At 42.6% G+C, this 24,339-nt stretch overlaps 2 protein-coding genes across 10 annotated transcripts in view; both read left to right on the top strand.

Moving 5' to 3' along the window:
• The window catches only part of ANKRD31 (ankyrin repeat domain 31), a 62,678-nt gene extending 59,170 nt beyond the window's left edge, over positions 1 to 3,508 (top strand). For both annotated transcript variants that reach the window (XM_085566893.1, XM_085566892.1), the window contains exon 24: positions 1,919 to 3,508. In XM_085566893.1, the coding sequence (XP_085423019.1) occupies positions 1,919 to 2,070 (152 nt within the window). In that variant the 3' untranslated portion in view covers positions 2,071 to 3,508. The remainder of the gene's footprint in view (positions 1 to 1,918) is intronic.
• A 1,873-nt stretch (positions 3,509 to 5,381) lies between these two features.
• GCNT4 (glucosaminyl (N-acetyl) transferase 4) lies at positions 5,382 to 23,416 on the top strand. Of its 8 annotated transcripts, none has more exons than XM_085566907.1 (4): positions 5,441 to 6,086; positions 6,483 to 6,602; positions 8,776 to 8,935; positions 11,269 to 19,782. In XM_085566907.1, the coding sequence occupies exons 1-3, from the start codon at positions 5,576 to 5,578 to the stop codon at positions 8,904 to 8,906; spliced, it is 762 nt and encodes a 253-aa protein (XP_085423033.1). In that variant the 5' UTR covers positions 5,441 to 5,575; the 3' UTR covers positions 8,907 to 8,935; positions 11,269 to 19,782. The 8 variants fall into 8 exon arrangements, with proteins under 8 accessions (XP_085423032.1, XP_085423033.1, XP_085423034.1 ...); XM_085566901.1 differs by adding an exon at positions 19,789 to 23,416 and having other exon boundaries at positions 5,931 to 6,086; positions 6,483 to 8,935; positions 11,269 to 11,344; XM_085566904.1 differs by lacking the exons at positions 5,441 to 6,086; positions 6,483 to 6,602 and adding exons at positions 6,104 to 6,427; positions 19,789 to 23,416 and having other exon boundaries at positions 11,269 to 11,344.
• Positions 23,417 to 24,339: the final 923 nt, after the last annotated feature.

Genomic DNA, 24,339 nt, shown 5'->3' with positions numbered 1-24,339 from the left:
AAAAGCCTTTCCAAAGTAAGAAAATAGCATATTTCCTCCAATTATGATCTATCAATATAGGATATTAAATTAGTTTTGGGCTTTGCTAAGAATTTTCCTTCTACTTGCATACAAAATGTGGATATTTCAGAACAAAAAAAATCATTTTTTCAACCAACTAGAGCAGGTTGAACTCATGCCTATCATGCTATTGTATACTCAGCATTATGAAAATGTATCATCTCAGTTTCTGCCAGTTTATTTTCTTTTAAAAAAATCTAGGCATACTTTAAGATTATTTTTACCTGATTTTGTCTTTAAAACTATTATGTGATTTTTTTTATGCAAGCATTCCTTGTACCCTTTAAAACATCACTTCTAAATGAGTGTATAAGTTGCCTTCTTCTGGTGTGACTGACTGCTGCTTCATAAATGTGAGGAGTGTTGTGATGTAACTTTCCGCATGGGTCTTGTGTGCAGCCTGCCCATCTTTGTTGCAGTCAGTGATACTTAAATATATTCCACGCATCAGATCATACATTTTGTTCCATTATGTACTGTGCTATGTGTACTGAAGATGCACCAAGCTAATAAGACACACAAGACGCTATTTGCACCTCTGAACACCAGCCTCTCTCTTCTAGTAGCAATTTGCTACTTTGCTGGCTTTGGGTGTTATGCTCCTGGAACTCAGGAAGTGGCAGGCAAAGCATCACCAAGACATGGAATTAAAGGGTCTAGCACCTGCATATAGCACTGTTTGTTTTAGCACTGGCACCATTCATGTAGTCCATCCAATGAGTAAATTTTGCTTCTTAGAATCGGTGTAGGTGACAGAAATGAAAAGTGGTGGTAACAAAGAAAGACTCTTGGGACGGCATATGATAGCCCAGTAATAGGTACAAGCTAAATGTCCAACTGATGTCACTTCTGACATGTTTTTGCTGCATTTTGACAATGATTTATCTTGACTGATCTAATAATCCTGAAATATGTATCCTGGTTTGCTTCTTGAGGAAACCTGAATATTGTTTGGAAACAATATTTTGTTGCAGTTTGTTGTTTTGGTTTTGTTGTTGGTTTTTTGTTGTTTTTTTAAACAGAAACCATCTCCACTTTCATGAGAGTTCCCTCTTTTGACACCATCAGCTATGTGTGACAGTTCTGCCCCCACTGGCAGTTTTCTGTGCTGTTGTGGCAGCTCAGTAGCTGTGTACTTTGTGCAAGGATACCAAAGGGAGAAAGTGGGGATCAAAGATGTATGAAAGCAAGTTACTGAAATCTGAAGTTCCAAGTGCCTTTTGGAATCTATGCTGTTATGGTTCAACGTCTTTTAATATCTCTTACTGGTGGATCTTTACCATGTTACTTTGTTACTGATTTTTAACAGTGACAAAGTTCAGCTTCTCCTGTACTGACAAAAGTGCTTTAAATTTATGCATTGCAATAGTTAATTCAGTCCAGCAGATATGCAAATATTGAAAATGCCTATAGTTCAGTCCTGCAATTTCTTCTGTACAGGTCTACACTTTCCTTTTCATAAAGTTGTTTAGGATGGGCTTTCTCTGTGAAAGAGATTCCTTATTTTGGGAAAGTACATTGAACATGCCTCTTTGTAGACATAATACATGAAATTCAAGCACTACCGAAGAGCAACTGCATTTTCCTGTTATATAATTGGAAATCTCTGGGATGGCTAGCTTCTTAGGTTGGACACCAGGAGGTGTAGTGTGGCCCTTGTCTCATTGAAGACTGGGTCTGAGTGAGACATACTGGTAAGATGTTGCAAGTCTTACCCCACAGGATTCCTAGGGCACATTACAGATTCTTAGGGATCACTAGGGTTTGCAAGGTTCTGACAAACTACAAACATCTTTTTAGGTAATAGTGCCAGTGATTGCTTTCCATTAATCTAATAATTTGCATTAATTTTCAACAGGCTCTTCTGTCCAGTTCAACTCAGTGGAAAGTCTGACACATTTTCTCCAATTCCATGAGATAGTCATGGCACATAAAGAGGAGTTTCTGCCATGCTCTGCAATGGAAAAGCACTGGAGTTTCTACAAAGAATGCAAAGATTTTGGATTCTAAAGATTTCTTGAGTGCTAATACATTTTTCTTTGCTATCACTTAAAAGTAAACATTTGAGATTTTAGAAGTAAATACTTTGCTGCTGTCATTTTGATAAATCATTTGTCCAGCACTTGGGATGATGGAAAGTTTGTTTGTGTAAGTGAGGAACAGGGAAGTACTTAGTAGCAGGTAAAGATAACGTCAATATTTACTCTTGTGCTGCAAGATTAAGAAATGGGGAAGGATATAGGACTTACACACTGATGCTCATTGTGAATTATATTCCAGGTTCATTACTTGGTACGAACTTTTAAGTTTTAATTTAAGATTAAAGTAACTGCCTAAATCTTATTGGGGAGGGAAAGAAACAGACAGGCATCAACATTCACAGTCACTTCTTACACCTAAAACTGGAACTGCTGGGGCTGAGCATATGCTATCAGAAATGGCAGTGCATGTTTGTGTAGTAACATAAACTGTTAAGTTAGGCAAAAAATCAAGATGAGCAGCCTTGTAAATCATCATCAGCTTTGTTTTATGTGGCAAATATATGTGTGTGTGTGAATATATATATATATATATATATATATATATATATATATATAAACATTTAAGAAGGGGGGCAGGCACTCAGTAAGGCTAAAAGAGGAATCTCAGCTATTAGAAGTACTCAGGAAAATTCCATTTATGTTCCAGCTATCTCTCTGATATGCAGAAAATGTGCTGGCATCTGACAGGAAATGCAATTAGTCTGTTTGTGGAAGACAATTTTTTCCAGGTAACAGCCTCTTAGATATTCATCCCAATCTCTGGGGGATTTCTATTTGTTTCAACTTTACAATGTTTGAATCTGCTTTAGTAGCATATTTGTAACAGATTTGACTGTTAAGAGAGTTATATGCATTCAAGTGGTATTTCTGCTCTTTTGTTCTTTGGATTGTAAGAAGAGATAGAATAATAGTACCTGCTACTCCTAACGCCAGTGAATAGTATGGGAAGTATCTCCTGTTAATACATAATGTCAGCAAGCTATTTGGAGTGTGAAGAGCTCTTCTGCAAAGATCTGATTAGTGTCTTAAACAGAAGTTGGTTTAGGGAAGTGAGGGGGTCTGATGTGCAGAGAGCCAGTACTATACCCTAGGATGCATGAGCAATCATAGCCTGATGGGCTGTAAGAATAAAGAAATTCCAATGGCCTGGAAGTCAGAAAAGGCAAAAGCTGCTGAGTGACAGGTATTTTGTAAAGTCAGTTTCATGAAGAAAGAAAATGGAGTGTTCTCACAACTGCAGCAGCAAAACAAACCTGAAGGCATATGGTTTCAAAGAAGTGCTCATTCAAATACTGCGCTTTCACTGAAAAGTAAAAGGTATTTGACTGCTAAAATGTCTCTGAATTACATGTTTGAAATTTTTTCTTTGTTGCAAGGTGTCTAATAAAATTATTGTACAAAACCTGTGAGAATTTGAAAGTACTATTTTGGTCTGTGATTACATGACCTAAGGAATCCTAAGATACAGTGACAGAAAATTGAATGAGCAAGCTGATCAAAGAGGTAAAAATGCAAAGTGCTACATGAAGACCACTGCCTTTTACAGATGCTGTATGTAAACATACATCGGAAGGAAAGAAAAAAGACACTGAGGCTTTTTTCAGTTTTTCAATTGTATAGAAGCATCTTGAGAAAGGCATTAGCTTGACAACATATGGCTTAATATGACTAACAAATGTAGGATTCTGCTCCCCAAATCTTAAAACTGTTAATATTCTCTAATCTCCCTGCTGGAATTCTTTGATCTTAATGTAAAGATCCATTAAGAGAGAAAAAACTTAAACCATCATGTTTTCTCAGTTTAAATTAATGCTTTTTAAGTGTACTTTTGCATAAAAATATAAGTGGTTGTCACTGGTCAAAGATGGGCAGCTGTTAGTGATGCTAACTGCAGCAGAGTAACAAAGCTTCTACTCACAAGTGGCAGCTCACCCTCCCAGCCCCTTCTGCTGCTTTCATGAGTCAGTTCTTGTATTTAGTAGACCTCTTCTCCACTCCTAGGCTGTGAGTTAGAACTTACTTCATGTGGTGCAGGCTAAAGTAAAAAAAAGGATATAAAATGCAAATAGTAAGACAAAACTCCTGTCATTCTGACTGCTGTTAATATTCACATGGGGAATAAAAGGAGAAAAAGGTGATGCAAAAAGCCACAAATTCAGATTCATATTTCCACATATTTATTTATTTATTTATTTATTTATTTCTGACATGCAAATTAAAAAAAATCAGTGGGGAGATTAATACAAGTAAGGAAGAATGCAAGAATCAAACAAAATAATGAGTTTGGAGGAAGATAAGCAGCTGGGAGGCAGACAATACAACACAAGATCCCTAGATTTTAAGGCCAGCAGGAACCAGTAACACAGGTCAGAGGTCATGAAGCTCTGTAAGTAAGGGAAATGCATGGAGAAGAGGAAAAATATAAAGGCAGGTGCAGAGAGAGCTAAAGTCATTCTAAGCAGAGGATCAGCGCAAAATATTGCACCTTCTCGCCAGGCAAAGCACAGCAGGTCAGGGAAGAGAATAACCAGAATGAAAGCCAGCTTGGGAAAGGTATTTACAGTACTCTAAGGTAATACTGCTTGGGTTTTTGATGGTGGAAATGCAGATAAAGGGGAGGGAGCGGGATGAATAATGTTGCCCTAGGAGTTTGGATAAATTCTTGAAACAGCTGCAGTTGGCAAGTATTTTGTCCTGATAACACAAAGACCTTTTTCCTGTTCTTCAAACATTAACTAATATGGAGGAAAACACTCTTTAAATTAATAAAATGAGCAGTTGCCTGTATGAGACTTGGGCCCTTTATGGTTATCACCAGTAGTTAGTTAACTAGTTGGATAGGAAATTATATAGGTGATCTGACATTCGAACTGCTAAGTTACGGGCCATATCAATAAAAACACGACACAGGAAGGGAGTAAAACATTTCTAAGGACTGGGACTTTGGAACAGGATTCAAGTAACTTCTTAAGTGATTTTTGTATCTCTATGTTTCTCTGAGTTATGGATGTGGGGTTTTTTGTTGGGGTGTTTGTTTTTATTAAAACAAAGATTTGGCTTTGTCTGTGGCAGGAGGTTTTCCACTTACACCAGTACCCCAGCATCTGTGGCCTTTTGCATTTCTGTGGTGAGAGCTCAAACATCCAGTTACATATAACTTGGTCACAGTGGCTTATGCAATTACCAGCCTTAAGCCGAGCTGTCACAGTGGTGCCCAGCTGCAGGGTCAGCGCTACAGCAGCGGACAGATGCTCTCCGGTGCTGTGGCGTCTTCCACATTTCTCACCGAGCCGGTGCACCAGGGCCCGAGGCTCTCTGCGAGCAGAGCCAACAGCTCGGCCTGACCTTAAACCACTGGCGTTAGCCTGGGAGTGGTTGGGGAGCTGCAGTATTCCAGTGCAGCGGCAGGTTATTCACTGCTAAATAAAAATAATAAAACGTTCCCAACCAACCTGCTATAAAGCAGAGGCTTCATGCCAGGGTGCAGCTTGTCAGTTCAGGGCTGCGGCTATCGCCGCGCTTCGTGCCCAGCAGCCCCGGGACCGCAGCAGCCCATCCCTCCGCAGGGCTGTGCGCCCCGGGGCAGCCGAGAAGAGGACAAGGAACCTGGGCCGGGGGCTCATCCCCAGCCCAGCCCCAGCCCCGCCTTACCGCCCGGTCGAGCCGGCTGTAGTGTTTGGGAAGCTCCGCGGCCGCTCCGCCCCCGAGGGGCAGCCGTGGGGCAGCCGGTGCCGCGTTTGCCGGAGGGCCGGCGTGGAGGCGGCGGGTTCCTCCCGCTGCCAGGTGCTGGCGGATACCTCACCGACACCTCCCACTCGTCCTCCTCCTCCTGCCCGACAGGTTTCGGGGCGGGTGGCTGCCCTTCTTTCCTCCACGTCATGGAGGAAAATGCTGTGCCGCACACACATCACACGCCCCGTGCTCACAAGAGCGCCCCTTCGAGCCGGGCAGGGCGCCGGCCCGGGACGGCCGCGATCCGCTCGGGTGAGTGCGCGACACGGGCACGTCCCGGGACGGAGCGGCGAGGGGTCCCGCCGAGACAAACCCGAACTTGGCGGGGCGGCGGCTGCGGGGCCAGCAGCTCCCGCCCTCCTCTCGGCGGCTTCGCTGTAGGCGCAAATTGGGGTGCTCGGCCGTGGCGGCGGAGTTTGGGAGGAGAAGGAGGAAGGGCGGCACTGGGTGATCCGCGGCAGCGGAGCGGGGCGGCGCTCCGCGGGGAGAGGAGAGCGCCGGGCCGGGCCGGGCCGGGCCGGGCGCGGCGCCGGAGGCGGCCGGAGGAGGAGGAGGACGGTCGGTGCCACTGCTGGTGCTGCGGGAGAGCTCCGGTGAGAAGGTGCTTTTTGTCTTAAAAGTTAATGACGGGGGGATTTTGCGTTTCAGTAACAGGGTGCGGTGTCTGGAGCCAGGGCACACACCTGCCCGCAGCCCGGCTGGCAGGCAGGGTACCCAGACGTCGTAGCCCCGTATCCTCTCCAGGATCAACAGTTGCACCAACTGAGAGTAAGGTTTGGTAAGAGCAGTCGGGGTTGCTGTGATAATTGTGATTTTTTTTTTTTCCTCGCAGAGAGACAGTAGCATATTGTCATTATTGGGTGAACAGATTTACTAATGCCAGAGTAAGGCTTAGAAAAAGAAGACCTTACGGGGGACTTGCACTATGTCCCACCTGAGGATCTGCTCCCCTGAGCATCCTCTGACTCATTCCGAATATCTCATATATAAACCAACCTGTTTAATTTTGAGATATGCATGTTTCTTTAGTAGTAGCATTTTTATATTAATACATTTCCTTAGTAGTAATCTCTTTGCCTTTGCTTGCTTGTGAGAGAAACAGCTGTGGGGTAGAGGTGGTAGATAAACTTGCTACTGAAGTGGAGGTGATTAACAAGAAAGAGCTGCTTGCTTCTCTCAGCCAGGGAATTACAACAGTCAAGTAATGCTGGGAGGCAAAAGATTGAAAACAAGTACAAAAATGTGGGTTTTTACACTGCTCAAATGAGCTGTAGTGTGTTGCCCCCTACCCCCACACTCCCTAGTCTGTGTGTCAGAAAGCTTATGTAGGGCCAAAAATGACTGGGTGAAAGAACTAAAAATTTCATAAAAAACAGACTTTATAACCTGTCTTTGAAAACTTCTAAGTAGTAAGGAAATGGATCTGGAGAATATGCTAAAGAGTATTTGTTCTTTCTCCTGTTTCCAAGCACCAGCTTTTGACTACTATGAGACAACATCTTGGTCTGGATGGGCTCCATAGATATGATGTGATTCTTCTTTCATGCACATAGTTTTTCTGAGATGGTCATAGAAAGGGAAGTGAAATGCTATTACATATGTACAACTGTGGTTTTTGGTTTTATACATCTGATAGTGGTAGGTTTTGGCCCAGTCCCATGTGTTTTTGTGTATGCTGCCAAGATGTAAAGGCATTTAAAGATTACCAACAAACCTGGCTAATGCATTTTGACATACATGTAGTATAAATTAGTAATTCCTAAGGATTATAACTTTCTGAAAAGCAGCAGTGTTGATAAGGAGTACATTCAAGTTTCAGTTGCTTGGGTTGGCACCACCTCTGTGTGATATTACACTGGGTATTCAGACCCCTAAGAAAGGGATCCATACACTGAAAACTGCATGTGTACTGGGTTCTGTAGGTTTTGTGGTTCATAACCTCTGCTATGCATGCTATTTTATAGCCTAATATGTGCAAATTATTCTAGTCAGTCAACAAGCTGGCTGTGACCATCCTATAAATGCCTTGCTAAGAGGCAGGAGACTGTATCTGAAATAAGTAGTCCAGGTAAGTTTAGGGGAATTAAGCTCAAAGCATTTACATAGCAGTTACAGCTACCAAGTCATCAGGAGTCATGTGGTGACTCCAGCTTTTGAGGTCTTCCAAGAAATATTGATAAAGGAACTAAGAAATGTAGCAGATGAGTCATAAAAATCTCATTTCTTCAACATAAACAGCGGGGAGCTGAATCCAGTCAGGGAGTACATTTTGCGTAATTCTCAGCAAGTCAAGCCCCATCAGACATCTCCCTGAAACACTCAAAGATGGGGGGACCTGGAACCAAGAACTTTCCAGGACTGGGGGAGAATACAACAGATGACAGGCATGAGCTTATTTGCATGGGGATGCAGAGGGCTCTGGGACATTACCTCACCTTCTCACTCTTATCTTAAACAAAGGTGTTCTGCCATGGCATCCCAGAGCTATTTTCCCCAAGGGCATCTCCCACAGTATTACATGCATGTTAAACTTGGTGAGGCTTTTGATGGACTCATTATGTCACAGTGCTTTCCTGCCTCTCCCCAAGTCCTCTTTACTCTGCTGGAGAAGGAAATTAGGTTGCTTTGATGTGATCTGCTCTTTTTGAGGTGTTCCTTTCTCCCAGCCTTCTTGGTGCTTAGAAATGCTATGTGAGTAAACAAAAATGTATGCTTCTTATACAGATAATGCCTTCCACAGCTTAATAGCAATAGAACCTTCCCAACCAACCTGCTAAAAAGCAGAGGCTTATTAGTTCAGAACTGGAGCCATAGCCACCCCTGGAAGTTACCATACCAAGCCTTCGTGTTTACTATTTTTCAGCTAACATTTTTAATGTTTAATTTTCTTTTTTAATTTGTACAAGAAATAATGTCATCCCTGATACTTCTGTATGTCCAGCTTCATATGCACGTGAAGCACTGATGCTGGTGGAGGCTGCGGGCAGTGGCAGGATGGAGCAGACACTAGGACATTGTTTGCCCACCGAGCTGGCTGTACCCATATTGATCTACTGGGACAGAGCATCCTAAAGAAAAGAGACCGCAGCAAAGTCCAGGAGGTAGGTCTGCAGCTCTCTTTGATGTGATCTTACTGATGTGACAAGCTGTGACTTTATGGGGGGAACTGGCTTAAAGAGGGTGATTTACAGTGGGGGTTTGCAGACAAGAGTCTGCAGGCAGCTTGGTGGCGGGGTGAAGGAAATGGAGAAATATTTTGAGCTGTTAATGGGGGTTTTCCTGCTGTTCCATGCATTCTCCTGCTTCCCTGTCTAACAGGAAATTTCTTCCCTCTTTTACAGTGCTTCTCCTTGGCAATGAACACAAATTCTGTCCCTTTGGGTCTAATTTTTATGTTATTCTATAGTTTAAAGGTTAACCCTCTCTCCACTGTAGTACTATTGTTTTAAACTCCTGTATGAGGTGGAGTAAAAGCTGTTAAACTCTAGATTGCCACAAATTAGAAGGGACTAAACTCTATTTGTTGACTATGTGTTTGCAAGTGGGATTTTGTTTATTTGTTTTCTTGACTCCTGCCTTTATAGTACACTATGTGCTTGGAAAGCATGGATACCCCCATGTCACGAGGTCAGAAAATTGAAATTCTCAATGTATAAGCATCTGGCTTGGGAATTTTGATGACTGACTATCTCTGGGCCTTCTTAACACTTTCTTGCTTTAAGAGGGCTGCAAATCCTCTGACTGGCATGACACAGTAGTATGGGATGTACCAAGGGATTTGCTGAGCAACTTTTCAGGCCTCCAGCAAAAGAGCTTTTGTGAAAAGTTTCTGTAAAGCAGTTCAGATTAGTTGGGGTTGCAGAGGAATTACAAAGTTCTCTCTTGTGCTGCTTGCATGACCCTGCAGAAGTTGCTTGCTTCTTTTCCTGGCCAAAGAGCTGAGACTTTCCTTACCGTGACATATCTCTGGGTGTGAACATACTGAAATTAATGCAAGATATTTCACTGAAGCTGTGAGGATTGCCTCTGGAGGCAGCCAGAAAGGAGAATCCAGCCTTTTCTAAAGAGCATACAGAGAGCTGGAAGTGAGTGGCAAACACACAAGCAAAGCAACTTCCTGTCTGCAGAGGAAGTTCTGCTGGGAAATACAGATCGTGTCCTTGTGATCCATACTGGGACGGAATCCTGTGTGGTATCCATAACTCCCAGAGCTCTGCTGTGCTGCCCAGGTGTGTGGCAAGAACCTGTCCTTCTGCTTTCAGAAGCAAAAACCACACTGTGCTAATCTGTAGGCATTTCTTGCTGTTTTTCATTGGGACACTGCTGTTTTAAGTCTTCACGGTCTTAAAATTGACAGGTTTATAATCTAATTACTTCTAAAAGTAATGGCGTATTTTTCCATGTCTTGCAATTAGGTGTTTAAGTAATTGAAGTTATTTAGCTCTTTAGTTTCCCGTCACTGAGAGAAAATATAAGTGAAAAGTAATCTAACTTACTCAGGCAGACAAGCCAAAACAAGGGGATGAGACGTGCAGAATGAAGATGATGCTAAGTGTAACTGTGTTGGAGGGGCACAGGCTGTGCTCCAGTGCAGAACAAGTGGGTGGAAACTCAGACAAACTTGATAGAATCAACTGATTGAGGTTTAATGACAATAAAATGTACTCCTACAGAAATCCCATATCCCTATCAATAGATAATTTTGCAATGGAAATAACTAGCTAGCAGCAGTAAAAAATTAGCACATTAATAAATTAACTTTTCCAGTTAACATCACTGAATAGTTAAATAGTATTAAAAGTTTAATTCAGACAGATAGCTTACAAAAAATTAAAAGATATAGCTTAGGAAAGTGCCTAGTTACTTTTCCTCTTCTCTAGTTTCCCAGGAACATCATCCCCTCTTGTCTTTCCCACAGACCTATCAAGGCTCAGACTTGATTTGTATAGACCACAGGGGAAACCAGGAGGAGCTAACTAGATTTTTGCACAGGGTTGGTCATGCAAACCACCAAGTTTGCATTGCTGTGTGAGCAGGTGTGTTTTAAATAAACAGAGGTATTTTATCAGAGGGAACCTTCCAGAAGTGTTTTTACTTTGAGGAGAGGGAATTGTTCCCTCTTTGAGTTCCTGCTTTATGTAGTAATGGTGTTGGCTGCTAAAATACACCTGGTTTCCAAGGAAAGGTGTAGACACTGGTTTTGCTTCAGATGCCTTTGAGTGATGAGGGTGTAACAGGTTGGAGAAAGCACTTGTTCTGCTACTCTGATTTTTGTTGTTGTTAATGCTGCCTACATGTAAGTAGTACTTACCTGTCACTTACCCTTATTAATCCCTCCCTCCATTCTCCCTTTTTGCAATTTCCCAGCCATTATTGTGCTGCTCTTGCTCTTCTCAGCACCAATTTCCCTTTTTTTTTTTTTTTTTTAACCTAGGTGACAGCAAGGAGCTTGATTCATACTGTACATATTCAGAAGGGTTTCTTCACTCAAGAAAGAATCACATGTTGGGGTAAAAGCACTCCTATTCCCCTGTGACTGTTCTCCCTCTTTTGTCTCTTTCCACAGACTTGCACTCAGACTTGACCTTTTCACTTAACTCTTGCTCTGTGGCAGAGAAGCAGGCTGCCTCACAACGCTTTCATAGTCAGCACCATGTATTTTAGATCCACTGAGGAGACAGAACTGCCTGCTCGCAGCCTGAAGTTTCCAAAAATCCCTATTCTACTAGCAGTCAATGTGTCTTATCAGTCTATGCTCTGGCTAAAACCACTCCCAAGCAGATGTGATAAAAGTCAGGAGATAGTTCCCATCAGGTGGCACTTGCATGGCACATTTGCATGGCACCAAAAGTAATTTATGGCATCTGTAGAGTCACAGACCTCTTTGATCAGTATTGCTCAAGTCAAAGAGAAGTTTTTAAAATGTGATAATGCTATGCATTAGGAGAGATCCTGGCTTTTGTTTTCTGTAGTTCAGTGTAGCTGAAAGTTGAGATTGGATATTTGCTTGCCTACTGAGCAGGTCCTTTGGGAAGGACTGGCAGAGTGCAGAGCCGGGGGGCCAGTGGACATTGATACATATCTTGTTTTCCTCAGGAAAGTTGTGATGCACTGGTTATTGCAGGCAGACAGGTTACAGACTTCCTCAGGTAATCCTGCCTGCTTGCCTGTTGCTAAAACAGTTGCTTCCTACACCAAAGGAATGCCTTTCCCTCCCTGTGGTGTCAGCTCTCTTTGAGCAGAGATCCCTTCATTTTTCCTGAACAAAACCCAACCTTCAAAGCAGGAGTTTTATCCTTCTACCTGGAGGTACATGTGATATCTTAGCTCCACCAGGCTCTGTGCTTCCTGTGATGGAGCTGGATGATTCATAATGGCCCCAACCTACAGGCAACATCCAGGGAGCTTGTGGGCATTATAGGTTCACCTGGAAGCTTCTACTTTTAATCACTGAAGCACTTGAATTTAATGCAGCACAGTCTCTATGAAAAAAAACAATGCGGAAAGGGAATAGAATGCTGGGGAGTTGAAAAAATCTGTATTTTTTCAAACAAGTTAGTTCAGATGCTGGAAATTCAATGTACTCTGAATACAAACTGGACAAACTGGGAATGCCTCTGCACTGTGTGGACAGCAGGTGAGACTTGCCATACAGAGCAAGAAGAATGTGAGAGTTGGTAATTTGTTCCTGCTCAGGGTGAAGGAAGCTGTAGACTCCTCCTCTACAAGAATGAGGTTGGCATCACAAAGTTGCACAGACTGGGAGTCTGGGTCCATTGAGCTTGTGGAAAAAGCAAAAATAATACTGGGAGGAGCTGCTGTAATGCCCTGGGCTCTCACAGGAACCAGGTCTCCATAATATTATTAGAAACTTACCAAGGTGAAAACTTGTCTTCAGAGACAATGTGTGAGCCCAAAGCCTGCCAGTTTCTTTGTGCTGATGAAGGGAACCTGTCTATTCTTCTGAGCTCTCAAATACCTCCTTAAACATTTACAGAGGGGTGTCCTTAAAGGGGGCTGAAGCTGCTGTAGCACTGGTGTATATGAGCCATTGGAGGTCAGCCAGAGCAGGATCTTGGTTCTCTGAGCTAACTCAGACTTGTGCTGGCCAGAGCACCTGGGTACTCTCCATTGCATTTAAGTACTGCTCTGGGATGGAGGAGCTGCTGGGGTATTCCTGGCAGAGGATCAGGGTTGTGTGCAACACTGCTACTCATAGAATTCCTCACATTAGACATGCAACAAGGCCCAGGGATGCTTTGTCCTGCCCATCTCACAGTTCATGTTTTGGGATGAATAGTTGATCCTTTGCAGTTCCTGGTATCTTTCCACCAGCTGCAGAGTGCATCAGATGCTTAGTTTGGGCAAGGTGTGTCTCATGTGCGTAGTAGAGCAACTAGGATGCAGAGCAGGTTGTCTGCTGGTTTTTTTCAAGGCCAAATATAGAAGTAGTCTGGGTAGTTCCACCACATTAAGTTCTGCTTCCTAACATTAAGTATGACTAGATGATATGTGACAACCTCAAGCAGTCTAGTGGAAATGTTCCTGCCCATGGTGGGGGAGGTGGACTAGATGTCATTTAAAAGTCCCCTTCCAAGCCATGTTTTATAATTCTACAAAACAACATGTGATGGCATACAGTTTCTCAGTAGGAGTGATAGTTTAAGCATTATTTTACCCTGAAGGAATGGAGGTATATTTTGTAAGAAATGTTATTCCCAATGAATTAATATATGTGCTTACAAGTGGTTCTTCAGTTTTGACCACCACATCTCATGATGTGCAGTTTTACCTGACTGCTGTGTTCTTCTTCCAATTAAAAACAACAGCAGTTCCTATTTTTTTCCCTGTGTGTTTACAGGGAGGTGGATAAGGCTTCTCCCCTCTTTTAGTATGTGTGGTCTCCTTCTGTCCAGGGAAAAGATACTGGGCTGGTATGAGGTATCCAATGCTACCTGGGTATGCAGTTCCCCAGCAGGTCCACAAGAATTTCTTTGCATAGCACTGAGAAGATGAAAAGTTAAAAAGGTTCACTTTTCACTGATTTGGTAAATACAGAGAAAATTCTGGTGGAAACACTTAAAACAAATTTAAACCTTGCCTACACTGGCTGGTATTGTTTCCAGAGCATCATAGATATTCAATGTTATGGAACTATTAATAATAATAATTAAATAATATAGGAATCATAAGCTTCAATTTTGCAATAATCTTGATACTGTATGTGTGATAGTGCACAGTGGCCTTAACCAGAGTATTTAGATCAGAATACAGAAAAAATTACAGACCACTCAGATGAAACAGCAGAATAGTTTTTCAGGCAGGTAGGTCGTCACTCCCTTTTAGGGTTTGCTTTGGAGGCCAGAAGTCCCACTTATGCTTTTACAAATTTTTACAGAAAAGTAAAGTTTTTTTTGTTTTTAAAAGATACAAATAAAAAAAATGCTTCTAATCTATCCTAATTTTGATGAAAATTCCCTAATCTGTAAAACAAGCCACAAGGTGGATTGTTGCTCTCTGTAATACTTTGTTCTCATTCAAAACTGAATTTCTTTTATAACTCAGTTCAGTTGAAACAGAAAGTATTTCTATAGAGTATTGACTTGAGGCAATGGCCATGTGTTTTGGGGGTGCCAGTGAAAAACAAAATCATTCAGTTGACCACATGGTTCAGAGAGCAGCATGTTCCGGGTTTTCCAGCCAGGTTGCATCTGATGTTGGCAGCACACCTTACCCTTGCCTAACATTTTTAAACTTCAGTATCATGGAGGACACACTTAGAGCCTTGCTGTCAATCAGAATAGTTGTGATTAATGCCTGAGGTTCATGACTGGAAGCTTTTAGCTGGGTCACTTCCCAACTATCACACTGTGGAAGTTGGAGTCCTCCCACATGAAGCCTGACGACTTTGCTAATTTTCATTTTGGGATTGAATCCTGAGCAGTGGACATGGCTTTGTGAATTCAGAAACATTTGATACAGTAGTCCTTGCAGTTGAGGTTATTATCTTTGTGAGGCTGAACTGTAGTTGGTCTCGAGGGATGCTTTACCTTCATCCATGTTCTCTGAATGTGAGCAGCAGTTGTGAAGGGAGAGACAATTCCTAGACTTCAATAAAATTATTTTTTGTTTCTGCATTACAGTGCTAGTGATAAGGGAAATGCAGATTTTTTGACATAATAAACTGATAATTGATCTGTAAATCAGATACAAGTGCATGTGTTTGTTTTTGGCCAACATGGAAAGGGTAAAATCTGGGAGATTTATTAATAGGATGGAGCAGAGGAAGAAGAGGATTTCCCTGGGAGCCCAGGTTCATGAAAAGGCTGTGTAACCTGGGGAGGATCTGGGTAGAAGTCCTAACATGGGTGAAGACCTGGGGCTCCTGCCCTCCTCATGTCTTGGGACAAGCAAATGTACCTCAGGAAACTTCTCACATATAGAAAATAAAGTAACACATTTTACAGAACAAAGCAATTTGTCAGTGACAAGCTCATAATATAAAATCTTGATACAAAAGATGGAACCTTGCCCGTGAAGCCATAGCATCACCTAAGGAAAAGGTTTTTCTGGGCAGGATAACCAGAGTTAGCACCTGGTCAGAGGTACCCAAGATAGGTGTTTTGGGCAGCAGCAGGTTGATGTTCTCACCTGCCATGTTCATTCATTCAGTGCTCCTCTGGAGAGGACGGTGTGTACAGCACACCTCTGTGTCTGAGTAGGGCTTTGAGTCTGCATGTGGTAAAAAGTAAAGTTTTTCAGATGAGTCAAAACCTGATGAAGTGTGTGATGGCCCTTCTATCCCAAGAGATTTAATTCCTCAATCTCCCACTGTTCATCAAGAAATCCCAATTTTTGCTGAAATTGACTTTATACTGATAAATGATGTAGAAGGGATGTGATGAACAAAGGTGATGAAGGGTCTAGGAAGTAAGTCATATGAGGAGAGGCAGAGGGAGCTGGAGATTTTTAGTCTGGCAAGGAGGAGGCTCAGGGGAGACCTTACGGCTCACTACAGCTACCTGAAAGAACCTTGTAGCAAGGTGGGGGTCAATCTCTTCTCCCAGGCCACCAGCAGCAGGATAATAAATGGCCTCAAGCTGCACTAGAAAAGGTTTAGATTGGATATGAGGAAGAATGCCTTCATGGCAAGAGGAAGGACCCTGATAACTACAGTACTGTCAGTCTCACTCTAGTGGCCCAGTTAAATTATGGAGAAGATTATTCTGGGAGTTACTGAAAAACCCCTGAAAGAAAATGCAGTCATTGGTCATAGCCAGCATGGCTTCACAAGGGGAGGGTCCTGCTTGACAAACTAATTCCCTTTTATGGCAAGGTAGCTCACCTTGTTGATTATGTGATCGTTTTGGAGTTCATTAAAGCTTCTGATGCTGTCTCTCACAGGATCCTTCTGGATACATCATGTGGTGGGTGAGCAGCTGGCTGACAGGTCAGACAAAAAGGGTTGCAGTGAATGGGGTGGCATCAGGCTGGTGACCTGCCACCAGTGGCATTCCACAGTGCTCCATCTTAGGGCCAGTGCTCTTCAACATCTTCACTAATGACTTGGATACAGAACTCAAAGATATAAACTGGGACACTAAATTGGGAGGAGCTGTTGAAGGCAGAGAGGCCCTGCAGAGAGATCTCAACTAGTTAGAGGGCTGGGACATCACCAGTCATGGGAAGTTTGACAAGAACAGGTGCTGGATGCTGCATCAGGGCAAGCCTGGATGTATGGACAGACCAGGATGCAAAAGGCTGGGAGAGCAGCCCTGTGGAAGCAGGCCAGTGGGTCCTGGTCAATGGCAAGTGGAACATGGTCAGCAGCCAGGAGGGCCAGCCATGTCCTGGGGACATCAGGCACAGCATGGCCAGATGGACAAGGGAGGGGATTGTCCTGCTCTGCTCTGAGCTGGGGCAGCCTCACCTCCAGTGCTGGGTGCCACAATGTAAGAGAGACATAAAACTATTGGGAAGGAGGAGGGGTCACAGGGTGGTGAAGGAGAAGCTGTATGAGGAGCAGCTGAGGTCACTTGGTCTGTTCAGTCCAGAGGAGACTGTGGAGGGGTCCCACAGTGACCAACAACTTCCTTGTGAGGGAAAGCAGATGGACAGGCACTGATTTCATCTCTGTGGTGAGCAGTTGCAGGGCCCGAGGGAATACTCTGATGTTTTGTTGGGGGAGGTTTAAGTTAAATATAAGGAGAACAGCCTTCACCCAGAGTGTGGCTGGGCACTGGAAGAAGCCCCCCAGGGAAGGGGTCACAGCCCCAGCCTGACAGTGTTCAGTACTCTCCAGAAGTGAGCAATGCCCTCAGGCACATGGTGTGACTCTTGGTGTATCATGTGCTGGGCTGAGAGTTGCAGTTCTGTGGTTCTTGTGGCTCCCTTCCAGCTCAGGACATTCTAAGATTCTATGGCTTTGTTTGGTTTCATAGCAACAGAATGTTTGGCACTGGGCAGAAGCTAGCCAGGGCTGACACAGATAGAGGGGCTTGGAAGACGTTTGGAATGTGTTGGATTTTTTCCCTCCGTTTTCTTTGTCAAGACTCGCCTTTTTGAAGGAGAGAGTAAGAGAAGATTCACTCCTTGATGTAGGCAATCCTTGTTCAGCCAGGGGTGATAGTGTTGTCCTTGGTAGCCAGGGAGACACTGAGCAGAGGCATGGAGTGGGCCTCATGGAAAGGTCACACTACATAGGTCTTCTCCCTCCAAAGGAAAAAAAAAAAAAACGGAAGGTTACCTCTACGGGCTTTTTTCATATGACTGAAAAACAGCCTTTTGTTAGAAGCAGTTTTTAAAAGTGATTTTTCTCCAGGAACACAGATAAAAAAAAGGAAGTAGGTAAGGGCAAACCCAGATTAGACATTGGACTGGGATTAATTTGAAGAAGAGATGAAGGAAAGCACCTGCTTGCTGTGGGAGAATGTGGGATTTTTGGCTTCATAGGGACATGAATGTCTCACTTCATTTTGAGGACTATGAGGCACTGCAATAGGTTGCACAGAGCAGTTGTAGATTCCCCATCCCTGGAATTATTCAAGGCCTAGTGGAAGGTTCCTTGCTCATGACAGGCGTTTTGGAATGAGATGATCTTTAAGGTCCCTTTCAACTCAAACTGTTCAATGATTCTACGATGTCTGTTTTTTCTGTTTAGTGTTAGCATACCTAGAAACTGTTCTAAAACCTGCAGAGAGTTGCTGAGCTTTGGTTTCTATGAAATAGGTATGTGTTGGCTTACCCTGGTCTGTATCCAGCAACTCCCAGGAGATAACATTTCCTTCTTTTTGTTGCCCTAGAATAGAAATAATAAGGACAAAGATGCACAGGGAAAGGCAAAGTCAAGGGAGAACAGACAAATGAAAAAGCTCTGACTTGACAAGCTGCAATTTAAATGTAGCTACAGCTTGCAAGACCTGACATTACAGGGAATGCTAAAGATGCCCAAGTTAGTCTTGCAGTATATTTAAATGCACGTCTCAGTACTTCATTTTGCATACATATGTGAGATGTCCAGGCATCTGAGCCACATCTGCTCTGGGCCCACCATTTTATTGGCTCTGGAAGCACTCTGAAACAGCTTCTATTCCAAATAAAATACTGGGATCTTTTCAATTTAAAAACAAAGTAGAGTTTAAGCTAAGTAGAGTGAAGTTTACTGCTGCACTTGTTAATGTGATTCTGGTCTAATTTTAATTCAGGTACAGTAACAATGCTGATTACACTCAGCCAGTAAAGCAAAGCTAAGTGGAAGAGGATGTCTGTATTTAGCTTTTATTGTGGTAATACCTCAGTTGTTAATGTACTACAGAGGAATTTTTTAAAATAACATGCTTTATAAAAAGGGGCCACATTTGTTTTTGTCATCACATCCAAACTTGTGTCACATGGCAGAGAGCAGGACAGATGCACTGTTGCTTATTACTGCTACCCCTTTTGCCTTCAGAAGGGTACATTCCTTATATGTTCACACCAGTGTATGGAAGTGCTATGTCTTTATCCACCTCTGTCCTCAGGACAAGTTAGAAGTATTTTGGGCTTGTGACATCTTGTTGACACAGGACAAGAACGAAATTGTTTTCCCCTTGGACATCTTTATGAGCCAGCACCAGTGTTAGTGATAGTGAGAATGCAGTGTGGTTTAATTAAAGCTTTCAGTTTCACACTTAAAAAAAAAAAAAAGTAATATCTACCATTAGGCACACATCCTTTGCAGACTTACTAGACATCCCTGTGCTGCCCCTGTTGAATGCCTTGTAGTTACTCACAAAACAAACAATCCTTCCTACTCACATGGATGACAGTAATGTCTTTGCCAATCCAGGGGTTGCTGTACTTCAGTCTGTGGCTCCTTAGAAATTTTAAAAAGGTTTGGAGTAAAGAGGCGTCCCAGAGGGAAAAGAGAAGTCGAGGGTCTTGTGGCAGGGGATTTTAAACCCAGGGGGCAGGGAGAGGGGCCACAGCCAGTGGGATACAGCTGATGGGAGGGATGAGGGGAGAGTCTGACCTGGGGTGAGACCACCACCACAGGACCTTGGAGGAGGAGGGGTGTGCAGAACAAACCATGTGATACAAACAAACAACTTTGTGCAATATAAAAACTACTCAGTGAAAAATTCCAATCACCCAGTGCAAAATAAAAACTAAATAAACTATTCAGTGCAACACAATAATTTGGGGAAAAAGCAGTGGGAGTCTTGTTCTGATACTCTTATTTGACTGGAAATATCTGGTTTATTGCCTTCACTTAGCTAATTCAGGGGAATGAAATTTTAAAAATTATGATTAGGAAGAAACTAGAGATTACCAGTGGCCTTCCTAATAAGGTGGTGTTTATAATGTAGGCAGACTGGTGTGCACATATCTCTCTTAGAAGTTGGAATGGTCTCTGACAATTTCAGAGATGATTTCTCATTTAAAGTAACACTATGTCTTTTTTTTTTACTTGCAGAATGAAGAGACACAAATGGTCCTACAAATGTCCCTCACAAAGGAAGCTCTTGATCCTGTGTGTTACTGGGTGGCTGATTGCACTGTTGAAACTCCTCCATGTTGAAAGACACTTTTTTCCCTCTAAAGGCATTTACTTAGTTGAGCACTTCTTGAGCACTTCTTCTTATGTTAGAAACAGATACTCATACCCTAGAAATGAGTTCCAGTATGAAATTAATTGTTCATCAATATATGAACAAGATCCTCATGAAATTGGCAAGAGTTTAGAGATAAGAAGAAAAGAAATAGTTGATTTAGCAGATGAAGATGTTGTAGCAATGACAAGTGACTGTCACGTGTATCGTTCTCTTAGGAAATACCAGCTAAAACCTGTTTCTCCAGAGGAGGAGAGTTTTCCAATTGCCTATTCTTTGGTTGTTCACAAAGATGCAGCAATGGTAGAGAGGCTCATACATTCATTGTACAGTCATCAAAATGTTTACTGCATCCATTATGATCAAAAAGCAGCAAAAAGTTTCAAATCTGCTTTGAACAATCTAGCTAAATGTTTCCCAAATATTTTCATTGCATCAAAATTGGAGACAGTGGACTACGCACATATTTCTCGTCTGCAAGCAGATTTCAACTGTTTGTCTGATTTGATGGACTCTCCAGTTCCCTGGAAGTATGTTATCAATTTGTGTGGCCAAGATTTCCCTTTGAGATCAAATTTTGAGTTGGTCGCTGAACTGAAGAAACTTGGTGGAGGAAACATGCTGGAAACTTCAAAGCCAAGCAGTAGCAAAAGAGAACGATTTACTTATCACTATGAACTGATGAAAGTGCCTTATGAATACATGCAGATGCCTGTGAAAACCAACATTTCCAAGAATCCACCACCTCATGATATTGAGATATTTGTAGGCAGTGCCTATTTTGTTTTAAGCAGAGAATTTATTCAATATACCCTTGAAAGCTCACTTGCAAAAGATTTTTTTGAGTGGTCAAGGGACACATACTCTCCAGATGAACATTTCTGGGCCACTCTGGTACGTGTCCCCGGGGTCCCTGGGGAAGTTCCAAGGTCATCCCAGGATGTAACAGACTTACAAAGCAAAACTCGCTTGGTGAAATGGAATTATCTGGAAGACTATTTGTATCCTCCATGCACTGGTGCCCACCTTCGCAGTGTGTGCATCTATGGGGCCGGAGAATTAAGATGGCTTCTGAATTACGGACACTGGTTCGCCAACAAGATTGACTCCAAAGTAGATCCTGTCCTGGTAAAATGCTTGGCAGAAAAGGTGGCAGAACAACAGAAGGAGTGGGTACATTTGTCCTCTGATGAGCACTTTCTGCACTTAAGTTCTACGAATGCCTTGGCATAGCAGTGCTGTGTTCTCTGCTGGCTGTGCTGTGTGCCCTGCGCCGGCAGTTCTGCCCTGACCTGCTGCAGGATGGCCGTGAGGAAAAGGCCCATTTTATACAATGTCCAGGGCTCTGCAGAGCCAGGTGCCTGGCTGTTTATTTATGTGAAGTAATTTCTCTCTGATTAACTGTTTTGTCGCATTAAACCTGTAATTGTTTTCAGGGTGATTCTGAGATGGTGAAGTTTGCTTTTGGAGGCTCTTGTGCTCTCTGTCCCAGTGGAGTATTTCAGAAATGTATTTTACTTCATGTGTGTTTGTATCTTTTATAAGAAACTTTAGCAATTCTGTCTGCCTGTCCTCTTTTCCTTCACTTTTGCTTTTTTTAAAGGAATAAAGGGAAGACCTCTGTATCTGCTACCTCAGGAAAACTGCAAGTGCCCATCTCACAGAAAAAAATGAGATCAGCATGAACACCAAATGAGCCATGTGACCTCACCTGAAGTTCCACACATCTCATCTGTGGGAGCTGCATAGATCTTTGCAATGTGAATATGACTGGATGATATCAGGGAAAGAAGATCCCTATATACTGCATTGTGTGTACCATTGTTCTCTTCTCCCAGCTAACCTGGGCATTGCTTTTCCTTCTACAAAGCATGTGATCAGGTGCTGTGCCAACACTTGGTTTCACAAACAGTGAAAGTTGGTTGAAACAGCTGTGCACTGTTGGGTGCACACAGTTGTGTGTTCTCCACAGGCAGAATACATGCGAGCCCTGAGGGCAGTCGCTGCAGCCACCTGGGGGAGGTATTCGTGCCAAAAGAGGTCAATCTTCATTTCTGTCTCTGCCTGTAGGAATATGTTTATTTGAAATAGCAGTCCTCTTGAGACAGTATCCCTACACACAGTGCTATTTCCAGTTGGTGTTCAGCAGTGTGGTGCTTTGTTGAAGTGTTGAACACACAAAAGTTGAGCAGTGACCATAAGAATAGCCATATCACAGAAGTGAAGACCCTGCATGAAGTGTGCTTCTGTGCAAGTCCCATGGCTGTGCACTACCATGATCCCAGGCTGGCAGCAGCCTGCATGGGCCCTGGTTCAGCTGTGGAGCAAGAGTTCTACAGCCCTGCTTGCCACAGCCCTGCCAGGCTTCCTAGGAGGGAAGTGGCTCAGGAGCCTTCTTGCAGCTGGGCTTCCTGCACTCCAGCATGAGGGAGGTGTTTGCAAGGGCAGGGGTATCTTCAGAAACTCCTGCAACTCAGAAATGCCACTGGCATTTTTGGGGGTTTCCCTGGAGTGCTGCCCTGCCACAAGTTCAGTTTTGGTGGTTCCAGTGGATTCTCCATGCCACTGTCTTCTTTCTAACCATCTGTGTTTTGTTGAGGGACCTTTCCCCATGAGTGACTTTGGGATATTTGTATCTGGTCTTACTGATCTACAGATTGCTGTAGTAATGACTATATCTCATACCAATGAGAAATATTTGTTCCTTATTTGAGCTGAAAGAACAAAGTTGCTTTTTGGTCTCAGTTTTTATTTATAAATTTAGCCACAGTGAAGTCATTCGTGGCTCAAGACTGATTTGAGAGTCAGGATTCTCAGGCATTTTTCCACATTTGTGACACTGATTTTCAGTAAGACCTCAAACAAGCCACCTGAGTTTTCTGTTTCAGCTGTTCCCATTGTAAAATGGGAGCCATAATCTTCTATTGTCTTACTAAGCACTTTGAAACCTGTGGGTGTTGTGGGTATGGTTGCACAATACTAATTATTTCCTATTAACTTATTTTGTGGATAATTTATTATCCACAAAACTATTTATGGAGTCTGGCTGCACAGGTCAAGTATTTCTTAAATGTACTGTTTCTGAAATAAATGGGGGTTATTTTTAAAGTCTGTATTGCATACTTCAGTGACATGCCCTGTCTATCCAAGGCTGTCCTGACTTGATGTAATTTATAAATACTTCGTAGAAAATTAAATATTGATAGTACTTACAGATTCATATATTAGTGCTTGCATATAAGATAGAGTCCTCATGTGGTAAAAAAGTTAATAAAAGAGATTGTTAGGATCCCAGAGGGCTAAGCTACAGCCTTCTGTACATATAAATTGATACTTAATGATATATTTTAAATTTTGTATTTATTTAAACTGGCTTTATGTATGTATGTACACATATACCCATTTGGGTTTAATTGTAGTTGTTTGATCTGCCATAGATTTATAAAAATAATCCACCAGCACATTAAACTTCATTGAAGTGTGTAATTTTAATCAGCATGTGACTTGTTGCTATTTTAATTGGATTGGGTTGAGTGATGCCTGCCATTTAGCTAGTTTGAAAGAAGGCACCTCGTTCTTCCGAGGTGGTGGGGAAGTGGGTGCGGATGTGGTGTGGTGTGGGGCGCGCCTGAGGAAGTGGGTGGTGTACAGACATAGCTGCAGCTTTATCAAGTGCTGATTTTCCAATGAATTCTAGATGCTTCTGTTCTGAAAGCAACTTTAAAGGCTATTCAAGGTTGCAGAAAGGCAGTTCACAAAAAGATCAGTCATTGGATTGGTGAGGCTGGAAGATCCTCTAGTCCAGCCTCTTGCTCACAACAGGATCAATGCTAAATTTGAGCTGGGTTCCTTGGGTTTTCCCAGGACTCTTGCAGATCTCTAAAGAAGGAGGAATATTTTCCATTGTTTCCAAAGAAAAGAACAGTCAGAATATGTGTCTTAACTTTTGAATAGTTTGCTGCCTGTTTTTTGGCTTTGCATTCAGCCGTGTTGTCAGACTGATGCCTGAATCACAGTTAAGTGATTAGATGACAGGGGTGGGTAACATCCTCATCATCACTGCTCTTTACATGGGTAGGTCTGCCACTGCTGGACACAAGGCATGGTACACAAACTTTCTATGAGGAAAGTGGCTGAACCTAGTTTATGGCAAAACAAAAAGTTCTATTTCAGCTGAAACTTAGATTATAGGCACTTAACCTGCTCTCACATGGTTTGCTGGGGGTTTTCTTTGTTTGTTTTATTTTATTTTCCTTCGTGAAGCTTAGATTTCCTTTTTATTTTTTTCCTCTTCATTCTTTTCCTCACTTGCGAGAGATTTCCCTTGTAACTTATTTCACATATTTGAAGTGCACAGACATTTGCACATACTGGTTTCTTCTGGTTTTTTTATGCTGAAGAAGCACTGTGCTGGC

This window comes from Lonchura striata, chromosome Z (genome assembly GCF_050655825.1).
Source record: "Lonchura striata isolate lonStrDom1 chromosome Z, ASM5065582v1, whole genome shotgun sequence".
Classification (NCBI taxonomy): Eukaryota; Metazoa; Chordata; class Aves; order Passeriformes; family Estrildidae; genus Lonchura; species Lonchura striata.
The sequence above is the reverse complement of the archived record's forward strand: the minus strand, read 5'-3'. Positions and strand labels throughout refer to the sequence as shown.